General features: G+C 45.4%; 1 protein-coding gene across 1 annotated transcript; it reads left to right on the forward strand.

Moving 5' to 3' along the window:
* Positions 1–3,056: 3,056 nt before the first annotated feature.
* erap2 (endoplasmic reticulum aminopeptidase 2) lies at positions 3,057–12,767 on the forward strand. The gene is made up of 20 exons (XM_055920000.1): positions 3,057–3,141; positions 3,659–4,236; positions 4,344–4,513; positions 4,710–4,848; positions 4,947–5,081; positions 5,163–5,283; positions 6,247–6,401; positions 6,672–6,785; positions 6,917–7,048; positions 7,218–7,349; positions 7,722–7,790; positions 7,960–8,135; positions 8,248–8,327; positions 8,827–9,010; positions 9,102–9,258; positions 11,404–11,588; positions 11,755–11,916; positions 11,994–12,134; positions 12,368–12,449; positions 12,573–12,767. Exons 2-20 carry the CDS (start codon positions 3,889–3,891, stop codon positions 12,717–12,719), a joined length of 2,829 nt encoding a protein of 942 aa, XP_055775975.1. The 5' UTR covers positions 3,057–3,141; positions 3,659–3,888; the 3' UTR covers positions 12,720–12,767.
* The last annotated feature ends 6,205 nt before the right edge of the window (positions 12,768–18,972 follow it).

The following is an 18,972-nucleotide window of genomic DNA, read 5'->3' on the forward strand; positions in this document are numbered from 1 at the left end:
CTCACATTGTCTCTGGTCTTAGGGCTCGATTCAATCCGTATTGTTGAAGTTCAGCGCTGTAGCGCGATTCAAATTTAAAGGCAGTGTTCAAGCATTCGTGGGGGCTGCATTCACGGTTAACGCTGCATCTATCGGCTCAATTGGAAATTACCTTTAAATTTCAAGCACGCTATAGAGCTGAACTTCGGCAAAACAGATTGAATGGAGCCCTTAGTGTTTCTAACTGACAGAGAATTAGGTCAGAGTGGAAGCCAGTTGTCTCTGTATGTGCATCTGTCTGAGATGATCACATACCACAGGTTCACACACACACACACACACACACACACACACATACACACACACACACACCGAGCCCTACCTGTGAAGGTGGCATGGTGTGTCCTGATGACTCTGGCTTGGCAGCGGTGACTGACAAAACAGCTGTTTGACGTCCACTCACTGGTCGCCACCGTTACTATCGCCACGGCACTGCGGCCACTGTTCTGTTCGCCACACTGTAGGGAGCACTGGCAGGACACACTAGACGAACATGTCAGAGAGAACAGAGGTGTCAAATCATTAGACCGTCATGTTGGAAAGGACAAAGATTCTCAAAAATATTGAGCAAGTAACATCAGGTCGTGTGTGTGTGTCTGTGTGTAGTGTGTGTAGGCCTCCCTTCCCTCCCCAGGTGACATCCAGTTAACCTCCAGGTGACCCCTACTCAGGTCAGAGGTAACACACACCAGCAGCGTTCAGCCCACCCTCTCACCTGCCAGAGAGGCCAACACATCACCATGTACTAGCACTGTGGTAAGGTGGAGAGGGGATGGTAGAGGGGGAAAAGAGGGATAAAGAGAAAGAGAGAGTGAGCTGAAACAGTCTGTAATAGTCTCAGGCTCAACCAGTCAGTCCCTTTTGTTTTTACTCAGTATTTTCACAAACTAAAAAACAACAGACCAACAAAAAACTATTGACAACAAAATACAGTATGTGAAGATATATGTTTAAGTGAGTTAGTTAGTCGGTCAGTTCTTTAGTTAGCCACAGACTGTTCACTCTGTTACCATCTGGCAAGCGGTATCGAAGCATTGGGTCTTGGACCAATAGGCTCCGAGACAACTTCTACCACCAGGCCATCAGACTGCTGAACAGCTAACCCTAGCTATCTACCTGCACCTTATTAAATTATTTTCCCCTTAGAGACTATTTGCACTGACTAAATTCTAACCCTAATTGTAACCCTAGCCTCAAACCTAACCCCTAAGCCTAAAATATCCCTTTTCCTTGTTGGGACCAGTGAAATGTCCCCACTTACTTGGATTCTGGTCCCCACAAGGATAGTAAAACCACACACACACACACACACACACACACACACACACACACACACACACACACACACACACACACACAAACACACACACACACACACACACACACACACACACACACACACACACACACACACACACACACACACACACACACACACACACACACGCACCTCTGCTGTTCTATTGTATACTATTTATTCAACTGCACAACCAAGATACTACCCACTTTATAGTTGTAAATACAGTCATAATTGACATAGCACATTCAGTGTCTATTATCCTATTGTATCCATCCTGTATATCATACCGTGTACATACAAGGCTATTACTACGACACTACCTCTTCTATTACTTGTTATTTTGTATTTGACTCTTATTATTGATATTGATCATTGTACTGCAATGTTGATGGAACTGGCACACAAGCATTTCACTGCACATTTTATACCTGCTTTAAACTGTGATGCGTGATGAATACAATTTGATTTGATTTGATTATTTCACAAGTTGTTACTCACCAGTCCAAAGGTAGAGAATGGGGAGGCAGAGGAGAATCCTATGTTGTTCTGTCATGTATGTGTGGCTGATGAGCATCCTCCTCTATGCCACTGTTATGCGTCTGTGTGAGAGAGTACATGAGTTGTGAGAGTGAGTGAGTGAGTGAGTGAGTGAGTGAGTGAGTGAGTGAGTGAGTGAGTGAGTGGGTGAGTGAGTGAGTGAGTGAGTTTGTCAGCAGCATTTCACAGGGTGGTGACACGTCACTGAGCTGGGCAGCAGTGCATTGTGGGGGATTATCAGCCCCTAGTCATGTGACCTCACACCTGCCACATAATCTCCCCACAGATTGAGAGAGAAAGAGAGAGAGAGAGAGAGAAGACAGAGAAGCTATTTCACCTCTGCTCTTTCACAGAGTCGTTCTAATGGTATCATGTTTATAAAGTGTTGTGTCTATAGTTCAGAGGTCCATAGAATCCTACTGTAGTGTACAATAGGGAGATCTCTGGTTGTGTCCTCTACTGTGTGAGTAGACCAGTAGTCTACCAGCAGTAGATCAGTAGTAAACAGGTAACCACAGAGGACACCTGCAGCTCTGGGCTGTTAGATATGAGGTGAGAGGCTGATCATAATAATTATCCCCAAAGTACACCTGCATACACACACACACACACACACACACACACACACACACACACACACACACACACACACACACACACACACAGACTCGCACGTGCAAATCTCATGCTCTTCAGAAGCCTGATGTTCTGGAACAAATTCCTACCAAGAGCATCACTTCAGGAACCTCCTGGTACTGTCAGAAGGCTAGTTGTGCACTATGGACGAGACACATGGAACGTATGTGTTCTTGCAGTGTGTGTATACAGGAGAGACAGTGTGTTGGATATAGTATGTCGGTCTCCAGTATGAAATGGGTGGTGTTGTTGTGGGGGTAGTGTGGATTAACCACCTGGTTTCCCCGCCTCACCAGCTGACAGGTTAAATACAGACACAGCTATATATATATATATATATATATATATATATATATATATATATATACAGTCTTAACATCAGCCTGGAAAATATGAAGAAACACTCTAATAATAACACTGCAGTCAGTAATGCATGGACAATCGTAAAGTAAACCATTCTATATGAGGGCTGGGCTGGTAAAGAAAGGAAAACTATCCAAAAAAGGAAGGTCACACACACACAGCTGCTGTACTCGCGGGGATAGGACAGGGGGCGGGAGCGTGAAAGAGAAAATGAAAGCTGTCAGCAGAGACAGAGAGCGAGTGAAGGATGATGCAGCTCAAATGAGGTAAATGAATAAAAACATGGAATTAACCTCCGTCTACACCTCCATCCAACTCAGGGAACATCTGGGGTGCTAGGGCAACATGATTTCTGTTCTATGGGGATAGTGTTGCACTTGTTAACATCAAAACAAAGTTATTTCGCTGTTTAGGGGGTGAATGTGCATTTGTGTCTGTCTATCCCAGTATCAGATTACAATTGCAGCCCTGTCCTTCTCTATTGTAGCCTGGACAGCTAGGGTAACTTACAACCAGCTATCTCTTCCACTCACCATGTTGTTTTTTGACATGTAACACACTGGGCTTGCTGCCTGGCTCTAAGCGTGTGTATCATTGCATAGAATAGATAGCAGCCTTTATCGACCAGACGGGAATTTAAATTGTTCAGCTTCTTGGCTTTATAAAATCAGACCTAATTAATTCAACACATTACCACTTCATTACTGTGTGAGATCCTCGATTCAATATTCACTGTAAGAAAAATAAAAAAATAACATAGCTCCTTCTTCTGTCTTTCTTCAGGTTCAAATAACTTCTGGACATTTCTACTAGCCTGTTGCTGTAAGGTTATACATTTCCGTCTAACCAAAGAGAGACTACGTTCCTCCTGAAGTGTAATTATCAACAGCTATCCTCCCTGATGTTTCTCTACGCTCTGAAAACAAACTGAGTGCCTGCAGACTGTTTGCTGCTCTCAAGAGTGACCCTTGTCCTTATCCTTACAGTAGTCCTCCAAAAACATTTGCACCATAATGGTCAGGTTCTTGATTCTGGCCCTCCTGTCTCTGGCTGGTGTGACCCAGACCTCCGCTAGCCCGACCCAGGCCTTTGAGCCCCCTAACACCACGGAGGAGCAGCCTCCCTTAAGTACAGGAAGCCTCTCATTCCCTTGGAGCCACCTCCGTCTTCCGGGGTACATTGTTCCGCTCCACTACCATCTCCTGCTCCACCCTAACCTCACCATGCTCAGCTACAGTGGTACTGTCCGGATAGAGCTCCAGGTTCAAAACAATACCAACTGGGTGGTGCTGCACAGCAAGGGGCTCCATATCACTACAGCAACCATGTTGGACCAGAACCTGGCTCACCTGTCAGACCAGGTAGGCTACTCCCTCAGAACTAAACCGTCATGCTCAGTTTCTAACGATGTCCCACTTTTGTCTTCTCTGACATGTCCGTCTAATTACTACTGCATGTGTGTCTTCAGGTGCTCCCTGTGCTCCACAACCCTACCCATGAGCAGACTGCCATCTTCTCTCCCAGAGTGCTCAGCGGTGGGCAGAAGTACTTCCTGTTTCTGGAGTTTGGGGCGGAGCTAGGAGAAGGCTTCTATGGCTTCTACAGGAGCACCTACAGAACCAGCACCGGAGAGACACGGTACAGAGTGTGTGTGTGTGAGTGTGAGTGTGTGTGTACCTCACTCTCTCTCTCCATGTGAGGGAGAAAGGCTGTGTTGTGCATCACTCCCTAACCAAATGTTTTGTTGTGAAACATCACATGATAAACTCCTTGTAATGTCTCTCTCTCTGCTCTCCACTCTCTCTCTCTGCCCACCCTATATCTATCTCTCCAGGAACCTGGCCTCCACTCATTTTGAGCCCACCAGTGCTCGGATGGCGTTTCCTTGTTTTGATGAGCCAAGCTTCAAGGCTAACTACTCTATCAGTATCAGGAGGAGCCGGGCACACACCGCCCTGTCCAACATGCCTGTAGTGAGTAAACACACAAAAGCAACATGGTGGCAGGTGGATCATAGTATGTGAGTGTGCATTACAATGTGTGTGTGCGTGTGTGTGTGTTTCCCCTTTAGGAGCAGACAGTGGTCCTGGATGATGGTCTAATGGAGGACCGTTTTGCTGTGAGTGTGAGGATGAGCTCCTATCTGGTGGCCTTCATCGTGTGTGACTTCAGATCTGTCAGCGCAACAACTGCCTCAGGGGTCAAGGTAGGTGGGACAGGGGTGTGTGTGAATGTGTGTGTACAGGCGGTATGTGTGATTTCAGAACATCACTGTCATATGTTTCAGGTATCTGTCTATGCTGCTCCTGAGAAATGGCAGCAGACCCGTTATGCTCTGAAGGCTGCAGTCAAACTATTGGAGTTCTATGAGAAATACTTCAACATCAAATACCCACTACCTAAACAAGGTAACTAAACACTTCAACATCAAATGCCCACTACCTAAACAAGGTAACTAAATACTTCAACATCAAATACCCACTACCTAAACAAGGTAACTAAATACTTCAACATCAAATACCCACTACCTAAACAAGGTTACTAAATACTTCAACATCAAATACCCACTACCTAAACAAGGTAACTAAACACTTCAACATCAAATACCCACTACCTAAACAAGGTAACTAAATACTTCAACATCAAATACCCACTACCTAAACAAGGTAACTAAACACTTCAACATCAAATACCCACTACCTAAACAAGGTAACTAAACACTTCAACATCAAATACCCACTACCTAAACAAGGTAACTAAACACTTCAACATCAAATACCCACTACCTAAACAAGGTAACTAAACACTTCAACATCAAATACCCACTACCTAAACAATGTAATTGTCACGGCCGTTAAAAGAAGAGGACCAAGGTGCAGCGTGGTGAGCGTACATTTTCTTTTATTTAATCAAAATGACGCCGAACAAAACAACAAACACTACAAAAACAAACCGTGAAGCTACAGGCTATGTGCCCTAAACAAAGTCAACTTCCCACAAACACAGGTGGGAAAAAGGGCAGCCTAAGTATGGTTCTCAATCAGAGACAACGATAGACAGCTGTCCCTGATTGAGAACCCTACAAAACATAGAAATACAAAACATAGAACATAGAATACCCACCCCAACTCACGCCCTTACCAAACCAAAATAGAGACATAAAAAGGATCTCTAAGGTCAGGGCGTGACAGTAACTAAATATATCAATATCAAATACCCACTACCTAAACAAGGTAACTAAATATATGAATATCAACTACCCACTACCTAAACAAGGTAACTCAATGGTGCTGATGACCAGGGTTCAATAGCAGTTGTTGAAACAAGTAAGGTAATCATTGAAGTTGCTGCCTGCCTTTCTCCCACTCCAGACCTGGTTGCTATCCCAGACTTTCAGGCCGGAGCGATGGAGAACTGGGGTCTGATCACCTTCAGAGAGACCAGCCTGCTCTACGACCCCGCCACCTCCTCAGCCTCCGATAGGGTCTGGGTTACCATGGTGATCGCCCACGAGCTCGCCCACCAGGTGAGAGCCGGACAGAAAGTTGTTCACGGTGTTGAACAGGAAGTAGCAGGTCATGGCAGGAAGTGAACCTTGGTAGTGTGAAGAGGGATTAGGCTTTCGTGTCATAAAGCTCTGCATTCTTCGGGAAGTTTATCCTCACTGGGAGACTAATGGATCTCCTCACAGTGAATGGACCTGAATGAAATGACTGGAACAGATCTCTGTCCTTCTCTTCTGCTGACATCTCTCATTGTCTGTCCTCTCCTGCCTGCCCGTTTGTCTGTCTATCAGTGGTTTGGCAACCTGGTGACCATGGAGTGGTGGAATGACATCTGGCTGAACGAGGGCTTCGCCAGATACATGGAGTACATCTCAGTCAACGCCACATACCCCAAACTCAGAGTGGTAAGATCCTGTTACTCATATGTTGTACACATCCCTACTCCAACTTCACAGTCGTATTAATGATTAGTATGAATGTTTCACATGTCCCTGAGGGATGTTCCTGTTGAAAAGGTGCTCTTTTTATCTCTCAGGAGGATTATCTGGTGGACACCTGCTTCGCTGCGATTGGTCGAGACTCTCTTAACTCCTCCCGCCCCATCTCCAGTGCGGCTGAGAGCCCCACACAGATTGAAGAGATGTTCGACACAGTATCCTACGACAAGGTAGACAAAAACGCACACATGCATGCACGCAAACACGCACACACATCTTTTTTCCATCACATTGCTTTTATCAACCCTGTCTTTACTTCAAGGGACGGAGTAAGGATGAGCGTCTAAAGTATTGGATCAGGACCACAGTGTTAATGTACTGTGGTGTTTGTTCCACCAGGGTGCATGTGTCCTGCACATGCTCAGACACTACCTGACTGACCAAGTGTTCCAGAGTGGAATCGTGCGCTACCTTCGCAGGTACAGCTACAGGAACGCTCACAACCAGGACCTGTGGGACAGCCTGGCCAATGTGCGTAGATCGATCAAATTATATAGATTTTATTATAAACTGGGTGGTTCCAGCCCTGAATGCTGATTGGCTGACAGCTGTGGTATATCGGACCATATACCACGGGTTTGAAAAATATTTATTTTTACTTCTAATTACGTTGATAACCAGTTTGTAATAGCAATAAGGCTCCTCGGGGGGTTGTGATATTTGGCCAATATACCATGGCTAAGGGCTGTATCCAGGCACTCCGCGTTGCGTCGTGCATAAGAACAGCCCTTAGCCGTGGTATATTGGCAACAAACCACCCCCCTCGTGCCTTATTGCTTAATTGATCCCTCTGTGTAGGATGATTTAGTGTGTAAATGTAAGGTGCTGTGTTGTTGTTCTCAGACGTGTTCAGAAGAGGAGTTCAGCTCTGGAGAACACTGTTACAGCAGCAGGCAGGCAGCTAAGAACGCAGTAAACACACCTCTCTTTACATAGCAGTGCATTACATTACAATACCAACAGTCAAGTCTCACCACTGATTTAAGAGTGTGATGTTTACCTGTGTGTGTGTGTGTGTGTGTGTGTGTGTGTGTGTGTGTGTGTGTGTGTGTGTGTGTGTGTGTGTGTGTGTGTGTGTCAGTACCTGTACGCTGGGGAGCACCTGGACCTGACGACCATGATGAACACCTGGACGCTGCAGACAGGTGTGCCCTTGGTAACGGTTACTAGGCAGGGGTCTCGTCTCCTGCTGAAACAGGAGAGGTTCCTGAGGACCGCACATCCTTCTGATCCAGCATGGCCCAGCCTGCAGCAGGGGTAAACACACACACCACACACACAAACACACACACATTCTCTGGGATTCTCATGTGCAGTGAGGTCATATTCCTGCGCCTCATCCCTCCCCTCTCTGATCTCTCTGTGTTAGGTTCCTGTGGCACATCCCTCTGACATACAGGACTGACACCTCAACAAGTATCCACAGACACCTAATGACCACCCTCACAGGTAAGACACCTAATGAACACACTCACAGGTAAGACACCTATTGATCACACTCACAGGTAATACACCTAATGACCACACTCACAGGTAAGACACCTAATAACAACATTCACAGGGAAGACACCTAATGACCACATTCACAGGGAAGACACCTAATGACCACATTCACAGGGAAGACACCTAATGACCACATTCACAGGAAAGACACCTATAGACCACACTCACAGGTAAGACACCTATAGACAACATTCACAGATAAGACACCTAATGACCACATTCCCAGGGAAGAAACCTAATGACCACACTCACAGGTAAGACACCTAATGACAACATTCACAGGGAAGACACCTAATGACAACATTCACAGGGAAGACACCTAATGACAACATTCACAGGGATGATAGTTGTGGCCTCGCTCGTCAGTATGGAGGTTAGTGAGGAGTTGATTGATTGACTGGTTGTTTCACTAATTAATTGATTGCCTAGTCTCTTCTCTCCTCAGACAGTGTGGATGTGGGGGAGGAGGTGGGCTGGGTGAAGGTGAATGTGGACATGGCTGGTTATTACCTGGTCCACTATGATGGTTCAGGCTGGGACAACTTGATACAACTACTGAAGGACAACCACACAGCTCTCACCTTCATGGACAGAACACACCTCATACACAACGCCTTCCAACTCACCACGTAAGAAACCTACCTGTGTGTGTTAATATATGAATAGACAACACAAACATACTTTTATTTCTGACATCATCTCTCTATACTATTTCTATAGGGCAGGTCGGTTGTCACTCGATAAAGCCTTGAACCTTATTGGCTACCTGCGATCAGAAAGTCACACCGTGCCCTTACTCGAGGGGTTGGGCTACCTGGAAGCTTTCTACAGGATGGTGGAGAGGAGAGACATACCTGATGTCACACAAAACCTCAGGGTAGGGCACATACACATACATGTGCTCACACACACAAACACATAAAACTATTCTAAAAACATTCTGGTTCAGTTGCGGAGTTTGAGTGCGTGTGTGGTCTGATGTCCTCTATGTGTGTGGTCTGATGTCCTCTCCGTGTGTGGTCTGATGTCCTCTCCGTGTGTGGTCTGATGTCCTCTCCGTGTCGGGTCTGATGTCCTCTCCGTGTCGGGTCTGATGTCCTCTCCGTGTGTGGTCTGATGTCCTCTCCGTGTGTGGTCGGATGTCCTCTCCGTGTGTGGTCTGATGTCCTCTCCGTGTGTGGTCTGATGTCCTCTCCGTGTCTGGTCTGATGTCCTCTCCGTGTCGGGTCTGATGTCCCCTCCGTGTGTAGTCTGATGTCCTCTCCGTGTGTGGTCTGATGTCCTCTATGTGTGTGGTCTGATGTCCTCTCCGTGTGTGGTCTGATGTCCTCTCTGTATGTGGTCTGATGTCCTCTCTGTGTCGGGTCTGAGGTCCTCTCCGTGTGTGGTCTGATGTCCTCTATGTGTGTGGTCTGATATCCTCTCTGTGTCGGGTCTGATGTCCTCTATGTGTGTGGTCTGATATCCTCTCTGTGTCGGGTCTGATGTCCTCTCCGTGTGTGGTCTGATGTCCTCTCCGTGTGTGGTCTGATATCCTCTCTGTGTCGGGTCGGATGTCCTCTCCGTGTGTGGTCTGTCCTCTCCGTGTGTGGTCTGATGTCCTCTCCGTGTGTGGTCTGATATCCTCTCTGTGTCGGGTCGGATGTCCTCTCCGTGTGTGGTCTGATGTCCCCTCTGTGTGTGGTCTGATGTCCTTTCCGTGTGTGGTCTGATGTCCTCTCTGTATGTGGTCTGATGTCCTCTCTGTGTCGGGTCTGATGTCCTCTCCGTGTGTGGTCTGATGTCCTCTATGTGTGTGGTCTGATATCCTCTCTGTGTCGGGTCTGATGTCCTCTATGTGTGTGGTCTGATATCCTCTCTGTGTCGGGTCTGATGTCCTCTATGTGTGTGGTCGGATGTCCTCTCCATGTGTGGTTTGATGTCCTCTCTGTGTGTGGTCTGATGTCCTCTCCGTGTGTGGTCTGATGTCCTCTCCGTGTGTGGTCTGATGTCCTCTCCGTGTGTGGTCTGATGTCCTCTCCGTGTGTGGTCTGATGTCCTCTCTGTGTCGGGTCTGATGTCCTCTCCGTGTGTGGTCTGATGTCCTCTCCGTGTGTGGTCTGATGTCCTCTCCGTGTGTGGTCTGATGTCCTCTCCGTGTGTGGTCTGATATCCTCTGTGTCGGGTCGGATGTCCTCTCCGTGTGTGGTCTGTCCTCTCCGTGTGTGGTCTGATGTCCTCTCCGTGTGTGGTCTGATATCCTCTCTGTGTCGGGTCGGATGTCCTCTCCGTGTGTGGTCTGATGTCCTCTCCGTGTGTGGTCTGATATCCTCTCTGTGTCGGGTCGGATGTCCTCTCCGTGTGTGGTCTGATGTCCTCTCCGTGTGTGGTCTGATGTCCTCTCCGTGTGTGGTCTGATGTCCTCTCCGTGTGTGGTCTGATGTCCTCTCTGTGTGTGGTCTGATGTCCTCCCTGTGTGTGGTCTGATATCCTCTCTGTGTCGGGTCTGATGTCCTCTCCGTGTGTGGTCTGATGTCCTCTCCGTGTGTTGTCTGATGTCCTCTCCGTGTGTTGTCTTATGTCCTCTCCGTGTGTGGTCTGATTTCCTCTCCGTGTGTGGTCTGATGTCCTCTCCGTGTGTGGTCTGATGTCCTCTCCGTGTGTGGTCTGAGGTCCTCTCCGTGTGTGGTCTGATGTCCTCTCTGTGTCGGGTCTGATGTCCTCTCCGTGTGTGGTCTGAGGTCCTCTCCGTGTGTGATCTGATGTCCTCTCCGTGTGTAGTCTGATGTCCTCTCCGTGTCTGGTCTGATGTCCTCTCCGTGTCTGGTCTGATGTCCTCTCTGTGTCGGGTCGGATGTCCTCTCCGTGTCTGGTCTGATGTCCTCTCTGTGTCGGGTCGGATGTCCTCTCCGTGTGTGGTCTGATGTCCTCTCCGTGTGTGGTCTGAGGTCCTCTCCGTGTGTGGTCTGATGTCCTCTCCGTGTGTGGTCTGATGTCCTCTCCGTGTGTGGTCTGATGTCCTCTCTGTGTGTGTTTTCTGCAGACGTACATCCTGTGGTATTTCCGTGATGTGATTGACCGTCAGACGTGGAGCGACAAGGGCTCTGTGTCTGAGAGGCGACTGAGGTCGAAGCTCCTTTCCCTGGCCTGCCATCTAGGAGACCTCCCCTGTTTGAAGCAGGCCCGGCGCAGCTTCACACACTGGCTGGACTCCAACAGCACGCATAAGTATGTCTGCCTGCCTGCCTATCTGTCTGTCTGTCAGCTATTTGACAGTGTGGTTACATCCCTTTGACAGTAACATACCTCCTGAAATCCATGACCAATCAAAGGTGCAAACTTTGCCTGACTGCAGAAGTAAACCATGTCCTGTCTGTGCCTCTCCATCCACCAGCTTGCCTGCAGACGTGGCAGAGACAGTGTATTCAGTAGGGGCCCAGGAGGACACGGGCTGGGCGTCTCTCCTCCAGACATACACCCACTCCCTCTCAGAGACACACAAACGCAAGATCCTCTCTGCCCTGGCCAGCAGCCGAGACACTAACAAGCTAACCAGGTATGTACAGTCTTCTGTACTCTGTCAATTCAATTCAATATTTGACATTACATTCAGTGTGTGTGTTTCTACCCCAGGTTGTTGGAGCTGGGTCTAGAGGGGGAGGTGATACGTACCCAGGACTTGGACTCCCTCATCGCCATGGTAGCCAGGAACCCAAGGGGACATCATCTGGCCTGGAGCTACGTCCAGAAATACTGGAGCACCCTGGTGGACAAGTAGGTGGACGAGAGGGAGGGGATAGAGGGAGGGGGGAGAGAGGTAGAGAAGGAGACTAACACTGAGGATAAATAGGTGGAGCCTATCCGTGTGGTGGATGAGAGAGGGAAAGGGAGAAAGATGAACTGAGAGACTAACACTGATGACAAAGTAGGTAGTAGTAGGCCAGCAATCCCATAGCCTGGGGGCTTTAGTCAACCTGTGGTGTTTTGCTCTTGTTTCTACCCTGCAGGTTCCAGTTGGGATCGTTCTCTATTAGACACATCATCATTGGTACCACAGCCCAGTTCTCCTCCACAGAGGAACTCACTGAGGTGAGGTTACTGAACTTTCCGTGGCAATATCATTTGTTGTCAGAAGCAAAGTTCTGTTTGAGCGAGGGAGAGGGTGTGTCCCATAACCCACGGCCATGCTTACCAGGTGTGTGTGTTCCCCAGGTGCGTGTATTCTTTAAGTCGATCCATGAGCAGGCATCTCAGCTGAGAGTGACTGAGGTTGCCATGGATAACATCCAGAAGAACATCCTCTGGCTGCAAAGAAACCTGGGAACTCTGAGGAGCTGGCTGGATCAACAGATAGACTGAAGAGAAAGAGAGAGGGAGAGGGAGGGGGGATAGGGAGAGAGAGAGAGACAGAGAGAGGGAGGGGGGGATAGGGAGAGGGAGAGAGAGACAGAGGGGGGGGGATAGGGAGAGAGAGAGAGAGGGAGGGGGGATAGGGAGAGAGAGAGACAGAGGGAGGGGGATAGGGAGAGAGAGAGGCAGAGGGAGGGGAGGATAGGGAGAGAGAGAGTGAGACAGCGGTAGAAAATGCTTGATTAGAGCTTTGTTTGTTTTTTTATTTTTTTTTATGGATAGTTGTGTGTGTAAATAGTTTGGTCATGATTTTCAGTTTACATCAGGGACTTGGAATTGTTTTTGTTGAATTTGATTAAATGTTTAATAATAAAGTGTTGTCAAATTATTCTTTGAAGAGCAGTAAGAAGACCAAGATCATGTGGAATTACACAGAGTAAGAGCATATTAAATACGAACAGAAAACCAATTTGTAGGTGTTAACAATGAATGTAGGAGTGGCCTGAAAAGGCAAAAACAGCAGTCTCTATGTGAGACAGAATGAAGCTAGGTCTCACACACTACAACCTCACAGCCACTAGAGGGAGGGGACTGCTGAAAATTCAGTAGGAAACATACAGTTGAAGTCGGAAGTTTACATACACTTAGGTTGGAGTCATTCAAATTCATTTTTCAACCACTTCACAAATTTCTTGTTAACAAACTATAGTTTTGGCAAGTCGGTTAGGACATCTACTTCGCGCATGACACAAGTAATTTGTCCAACAATTGTTTACAGACAGATTATTTCACTTACAAATTCACTGTATCACAATTCCAGTGGGTCAGAAGTTTACATACACTAAGTTGACTGTGCCTTTAAACAGCTTGGAAAATTTCAGAAAATGATGACATGGCTTTAGAAGCTTCTGATAGACTAATTGACATCATTTGAGTCAATTGGAGGTGTACCTGTGGAGGTATTTCAAGGCCTACCTTCAAACTCAGTGTCTCTTTGCTTGACATCATGGGAAAATCAGAAGAAATCAGCCAAGACCTCAGAAAAAATAATGTAGACCTCCACAAGTCTGGTTCATCCTTGGGAGTAATTTCCAAACGCCTGAAGGTACCACATTCATCTGTACAAACAATAGTACGCAAGTATAAACACCATGGGACCACGTAGCCGTCATATTGCTCAGGAAGGAGACACGTTCTGTCTCCTAGAGATTAACGTACTTTGGTGCGAAAAGTGCAAATCAATCACAGAACAACAGCAAAGGACCTTGTGAAGATGCTGGAGGAAATAGGTACAAAAGTATCTATATCCACAGTAAAATGAGTCCTATATCGACATAACCTGAAAGGCCGCTCAGCAAGGAAGAAGCCACTGCTCCAAAACCGCCATAAAAAAGCCAGGCTACGGTTTGCAGCTGCACATGAGAACAAAGATTGTACTTTTTGGAGAAATGTCCTCTGGTCTGATGAAACAACAATAGAACTGTTTGGCAATAATGACCATTGTTATGTTTGGAGTAAAAAGGGGGAGGATTGCAAGCCAAAGAACACCATCCAAATCGTGAAGCACGGGGCTGGCAGCATCATGTTGTGGGGGTGCTTTGCTGCAGGAGGGACTGGTGCACTTCACAAAATAGATGGCATAATGAGGCAGGAAAATTATGTGGATATATTGAAGCAACATCTCAAGACATCAGTCAGGAAGTTAAAGCTTGGTCGCAAATGGGTCTTCCAAATGGGCAATGACCCCAAGCATACTTCTAAAGTTGTGGCAAAATGGCTTAAGGACAACAAAGTCAAGGTATTGGAGTGGCCATCACAAAGCCCTGACCTCAATCCTATAGAACATTTGTGGGCAGAACTGAAAAAGTGTGTGCAAGCAAGGAAGCCTACAAACCTGACTCAGTTACACCAGCTCTGTCAGGAGCAATGGGCCAAAATTCACCCAATGTATTGTGGGAAGCTTGTGGAAGCTACCCAAAACGTTTGACTCAAGTTAAAGAATTTAAAGGCAATGCTACCAAATACTAATTGAGTGTATGTAAACTAATGACCCACTGGGAATGTTGTGAAAATAAAAGCTGAAATAAATCATTCTCTCTGCTATTATTCTGACATTTCACATTCTTAAAATAAAGTGGTGATCCTAACTGACCTAAGACAGTGAATTTTTACTAGGATTAACTGTCAGGAATTGTGAAAAACTGAGTTGAAATGTATTTGGCTAAGGTGTATGTAAACTTCAGACTTCAACTCTATATGTGTAAACATGTTGTACACATATCTATGTTTTTCATTTTGCTGAATTTCTGAGTGTTGGTTCAGTCAATTAACAGACCTATCGTACATGCACATTGCTTGAATCATGGATGGATGGAGGGGCAATGAGAACCTCAGAATCTCTCCTCTGTTGTCTTGGCAATAGCCTGGAAACAAGTGGATGGCGCTGACCTGATACTTGTTCTGTAAATAAACAGAAAAAGCTGTTGGAGAAGTACAGTGCCTTCAGAAAGTATTCATACCCCTTGACCTATTCCACATTTTGTTGTGTTCAGCCTAAATTAAAAATTGATTAAATACATGTTTTTTTCTCACAATACACACAATACCCCATAAAGACAAAGTGAAAACATGTTTTTAGAAATGTTTGTACATTTATTGAAAATGAAATACAGAAATATTGTTAGAATCACCTTTGGCAGCAATTACAGTCTTTCTGTGTCAGTCTAAGAACTCTGCAAACCTGGATTGTACAATATATATTTTTTAATGTTTAGGGGGTAGATCAGCTTCAATATTGCAGATTGTGTGTTCTATCAATATAATTATTTGCATAATTTCCTATTCCCCATATATTTTTTGCTTATTTATTTGATATATTTTCTATTATTATTTTCCCCTCACCCTAATAACTCCCATCCCCTAATTGGAGTAAACTAATGGACAACAATACTAAGGCTTCTACTTCCAGTTTAAACATACCATATACATTTTACAGAAATGGTACATTTTACATTAGTTATCTATTTGTATTTTTTATTTTTTCCCTTCAGCTACCGTCAACCCATCCAATCTATCTCTAAACACCATCCAGTCTTGACTTCTACTTGACAAATATTTTACTGTGCTGTGATGTTCCACAAAAGTTCGGAACTTTTCTATTCTCATAGTTTCCACAGAATCTAAATTAAAGATGAACACATTTTACTAAAAGTACTATTATATTATTGATTGACTGGCTATGACTTTTTAAGTCACCCAGCAGTGCTATTTGCACATTATTCTTTTTTTATTCTTCAAGCTCTGTCAAATTGGTTGTTGATCATTGCTGGACAGCCAATTTCCAGTTTTGCCATAGATTTTCAAGATGATTTAAGTCAAAATTGTAACTAGGCCACTTAGGAACATTCAATGTTGCTTCTCCAGTGTATATTTGACTTTGTGTTTTAGGTTTTTGTCCTGCTGAAAGGTGAATTTGTTTCCCAGTGTCTGGTGGAAAGCAGACTGAACCCGGTTTTCCTCTAGGATTTTTCCTGTGCTTGGCTCTATTCCATAATTGGTGCCTTCCTCTCTGGAAACTGAATTAGGAAGGACGCCTGTATCTTTGTATTTCAAAAAATACATAAATATTTTACCGTTATTCAAGTAGGCAAGTCAGTTAAGAACAAATTCTTATTTACAATAACAGCCTACCCTGGCCAAACCCAAACCCGGATGACGCTGGTCCAATTGGACGACGCTGGCGCCGCCCTATGGGACTCCCAATCACAGCCGGTTGTGATACAGCCTGGAATCAAACCAGGGTTTGTAGTTATGCCTCTAGCACTGAGATGCAGTGCTTTAGACCGCTGCGCCAGTAGTGACTGGGTGTATTGATACACCATCCAAAGTGTAATTAATAACTTCACCATGCTCAAAGGGGTATGTGTGGGGTACAGCTATGAGGTAGTCATCAAAAACTCATGTTAAACAATACTATTGCACACAGAGTGAGTCAGTTCAACTTATTATGTGACTTGTTAAGCACATTTTTACTCCTGAACTTATTTAGGTTTGCCATATCAAAGGGGTTGAATACTCAAGACATTTTAGCTTTCATTTTTTATTAACTTAACTAAAAAATTAACTAAAAAATTATAAAAACGTAATTCCACTTTGATGTTATGGGCTATTGTGTTTAGGTTAGTGACACAAAATCTAATTTTAATCTATTTTAAATTCAAGCTGTAACCAATAAAATGTGGAAAAAGTCAAAGGGTGTGAATACTTTCTGATGGCACTGTACAAGTTTCTCACACTGCTGAAACAACCACTTCCTGAAAGCACGCACGCACACGCACACGCACACGCACACGCACACACACACACACACACACACAAACAACAATTCCGTTCCCTTGGCTCCTTTGACCTATAATGAACTTCTGAGCTATTGCACATTTACAGACGCATACCCATGTAATATTTCGGAAGTGCTGTGACACACTGAAGTGCTGTCAAGCATCCATCTCTACATTGAATAGCTGTCTGTGGTGACTGACTGTCTATTGATAAAGACAGGGACATAAGTAGCCAAAGCTCAGTCACATGCTGATTGTGGGCCATGGGGACATCATCTTACTGCATGTGACTCCTGACCTCCTGAACAGTGTGTGTGTGTGTGTGTGTGTGTGTGTGTGTGTGTGTGTGTGTGTGTGTGTGTGTGTGTGTGTGTGTGTGTGTGTGTGTGTGTGTGTGTGTGTGTGTGTGTGTGTGTGTGTGTGTGTGTGTGTGTGTGTGTGTGTGTGTGTGTGTGTGTGTGTGTGTGTGTGTGTGTGTGTGTGTGTGTGTGTGTGTGTGTGTGTGTGTGTGTGTGTGTGTGCATGTGAAAGAGAGAGAGAGAAAGAGAGAGACAGGCCAGTGTATTAACTCCCCCCAAACTCTGTCCTCGGTACCCCAAGGGATGCACGTTTTGCTTTTTGCCCCTAGCACTACACAGCTAATTCAAATTATCAACAAATTATCAAGCTTTGATCATTTGAATCAGCTGTGTACTGTTACGGCAAAACCCAAAAAGAGCACCTCTTAGGGTCCCGAGGACCGAGTTTGGGAAACGCTGGGCTATATTGTAAAAGTCATGAAAACTAAAATGAGCTTTTTGGTCTTAATTTAAGGTTAGGGTTAGGCATAACGTTAGCAGTGTGGTTAGGGTTAGGTTTAAAATCACATTTTAAGAAGATCAATTGTAGAAATAGGCGGGGTGATGACCACTAACTGTCTTTTAATCACAGGCAGCACCTTAATTGGGGAGCACAGGCTCATATTGTTTTGCATTTACCACCAGAGTGTGTGTGTGTTTCAATCTGAACAGACAGAAGCCCGTTATTTGTGGTAATAAAGCTGTAGAGCCATAAAGCTGACAGCTTCAGCAGAGTGGGTAGTGCTACTGAACCTTATCAGATTGAGCACACACCCCAAACAAGGAGCCCTATCAAAAGCACAGGCTTGACCAAGCAAACAGTTGAGGGAGTTAAAAGGAAATGTAAAAAAAAAAAAAAAAGGCACATAGGATTGAGTTGTGGGATAAACTCAACTGACTCACATAATGTAGGCCAACTGGAGTGTCACCTGCAGTTGCTAGTGTGAATATTGCACAGAGAAAGGGTTAATCTCCAACAGCTCACAGTGCCTTTAGAACAGATAAACAAACTACTGACGGCCAACCCCGGACGACGCTTGGCCAATTGTGCGCCGCCCTATGGGACTCCCGATCACCGCCGCCCTATGGGACTCCCGATCACCGCAGGTTGTGATACAGCCCGGGATCGAACCAGGGTCTGTAGTGACACCTCTAGCACTGAGATGCCATCCCTTAGACCCACTTGAGAGCCGATAGTAATGACTGGAATGGAATAAATTGAATGGTATTTAACACATCAAACACATGGTTTCCATGTGCTTGATACCATTCCATTTACTCCATTCCAGCCATTATTATGAGCAACACTTTTTATTTTTCCTGAGAATTGTGAAAGATGTAGCCTACCAATAACAATATGTGTATGATGAGGATGTTCCCACATTTAATAAGGGATTCAAAAAAAAGGAAAATCCAGTACAATAAGATATTGTACTGGATTTTCACAAATGTTTGTTTGTTTTCACAGCAAGCGGTAGAGATCTGCTAACCATGTGTATGTGACTAATAAAATTTGATTTGATTTGATTTGTCTTTTTACTTTCGAGCCACCACTCTTAGCCCCGACCAATAGAATTCCGGTAAATA

This window comes from Salvelinus fontinalis, chromosome 4 (assembly GCF_029448725.1).
Source record: "Salvelinus fontinalis isolate EN_2023a chromosome 4, ASM2944872v1, whole genome shotgun sequence".
Lineage (NCBI taxonomy): Eukaryota > Metazoa > Chordata > Actinopteri > Salmoniformes > Salmonidae > Salvelinus > Salvelinus fontinalis.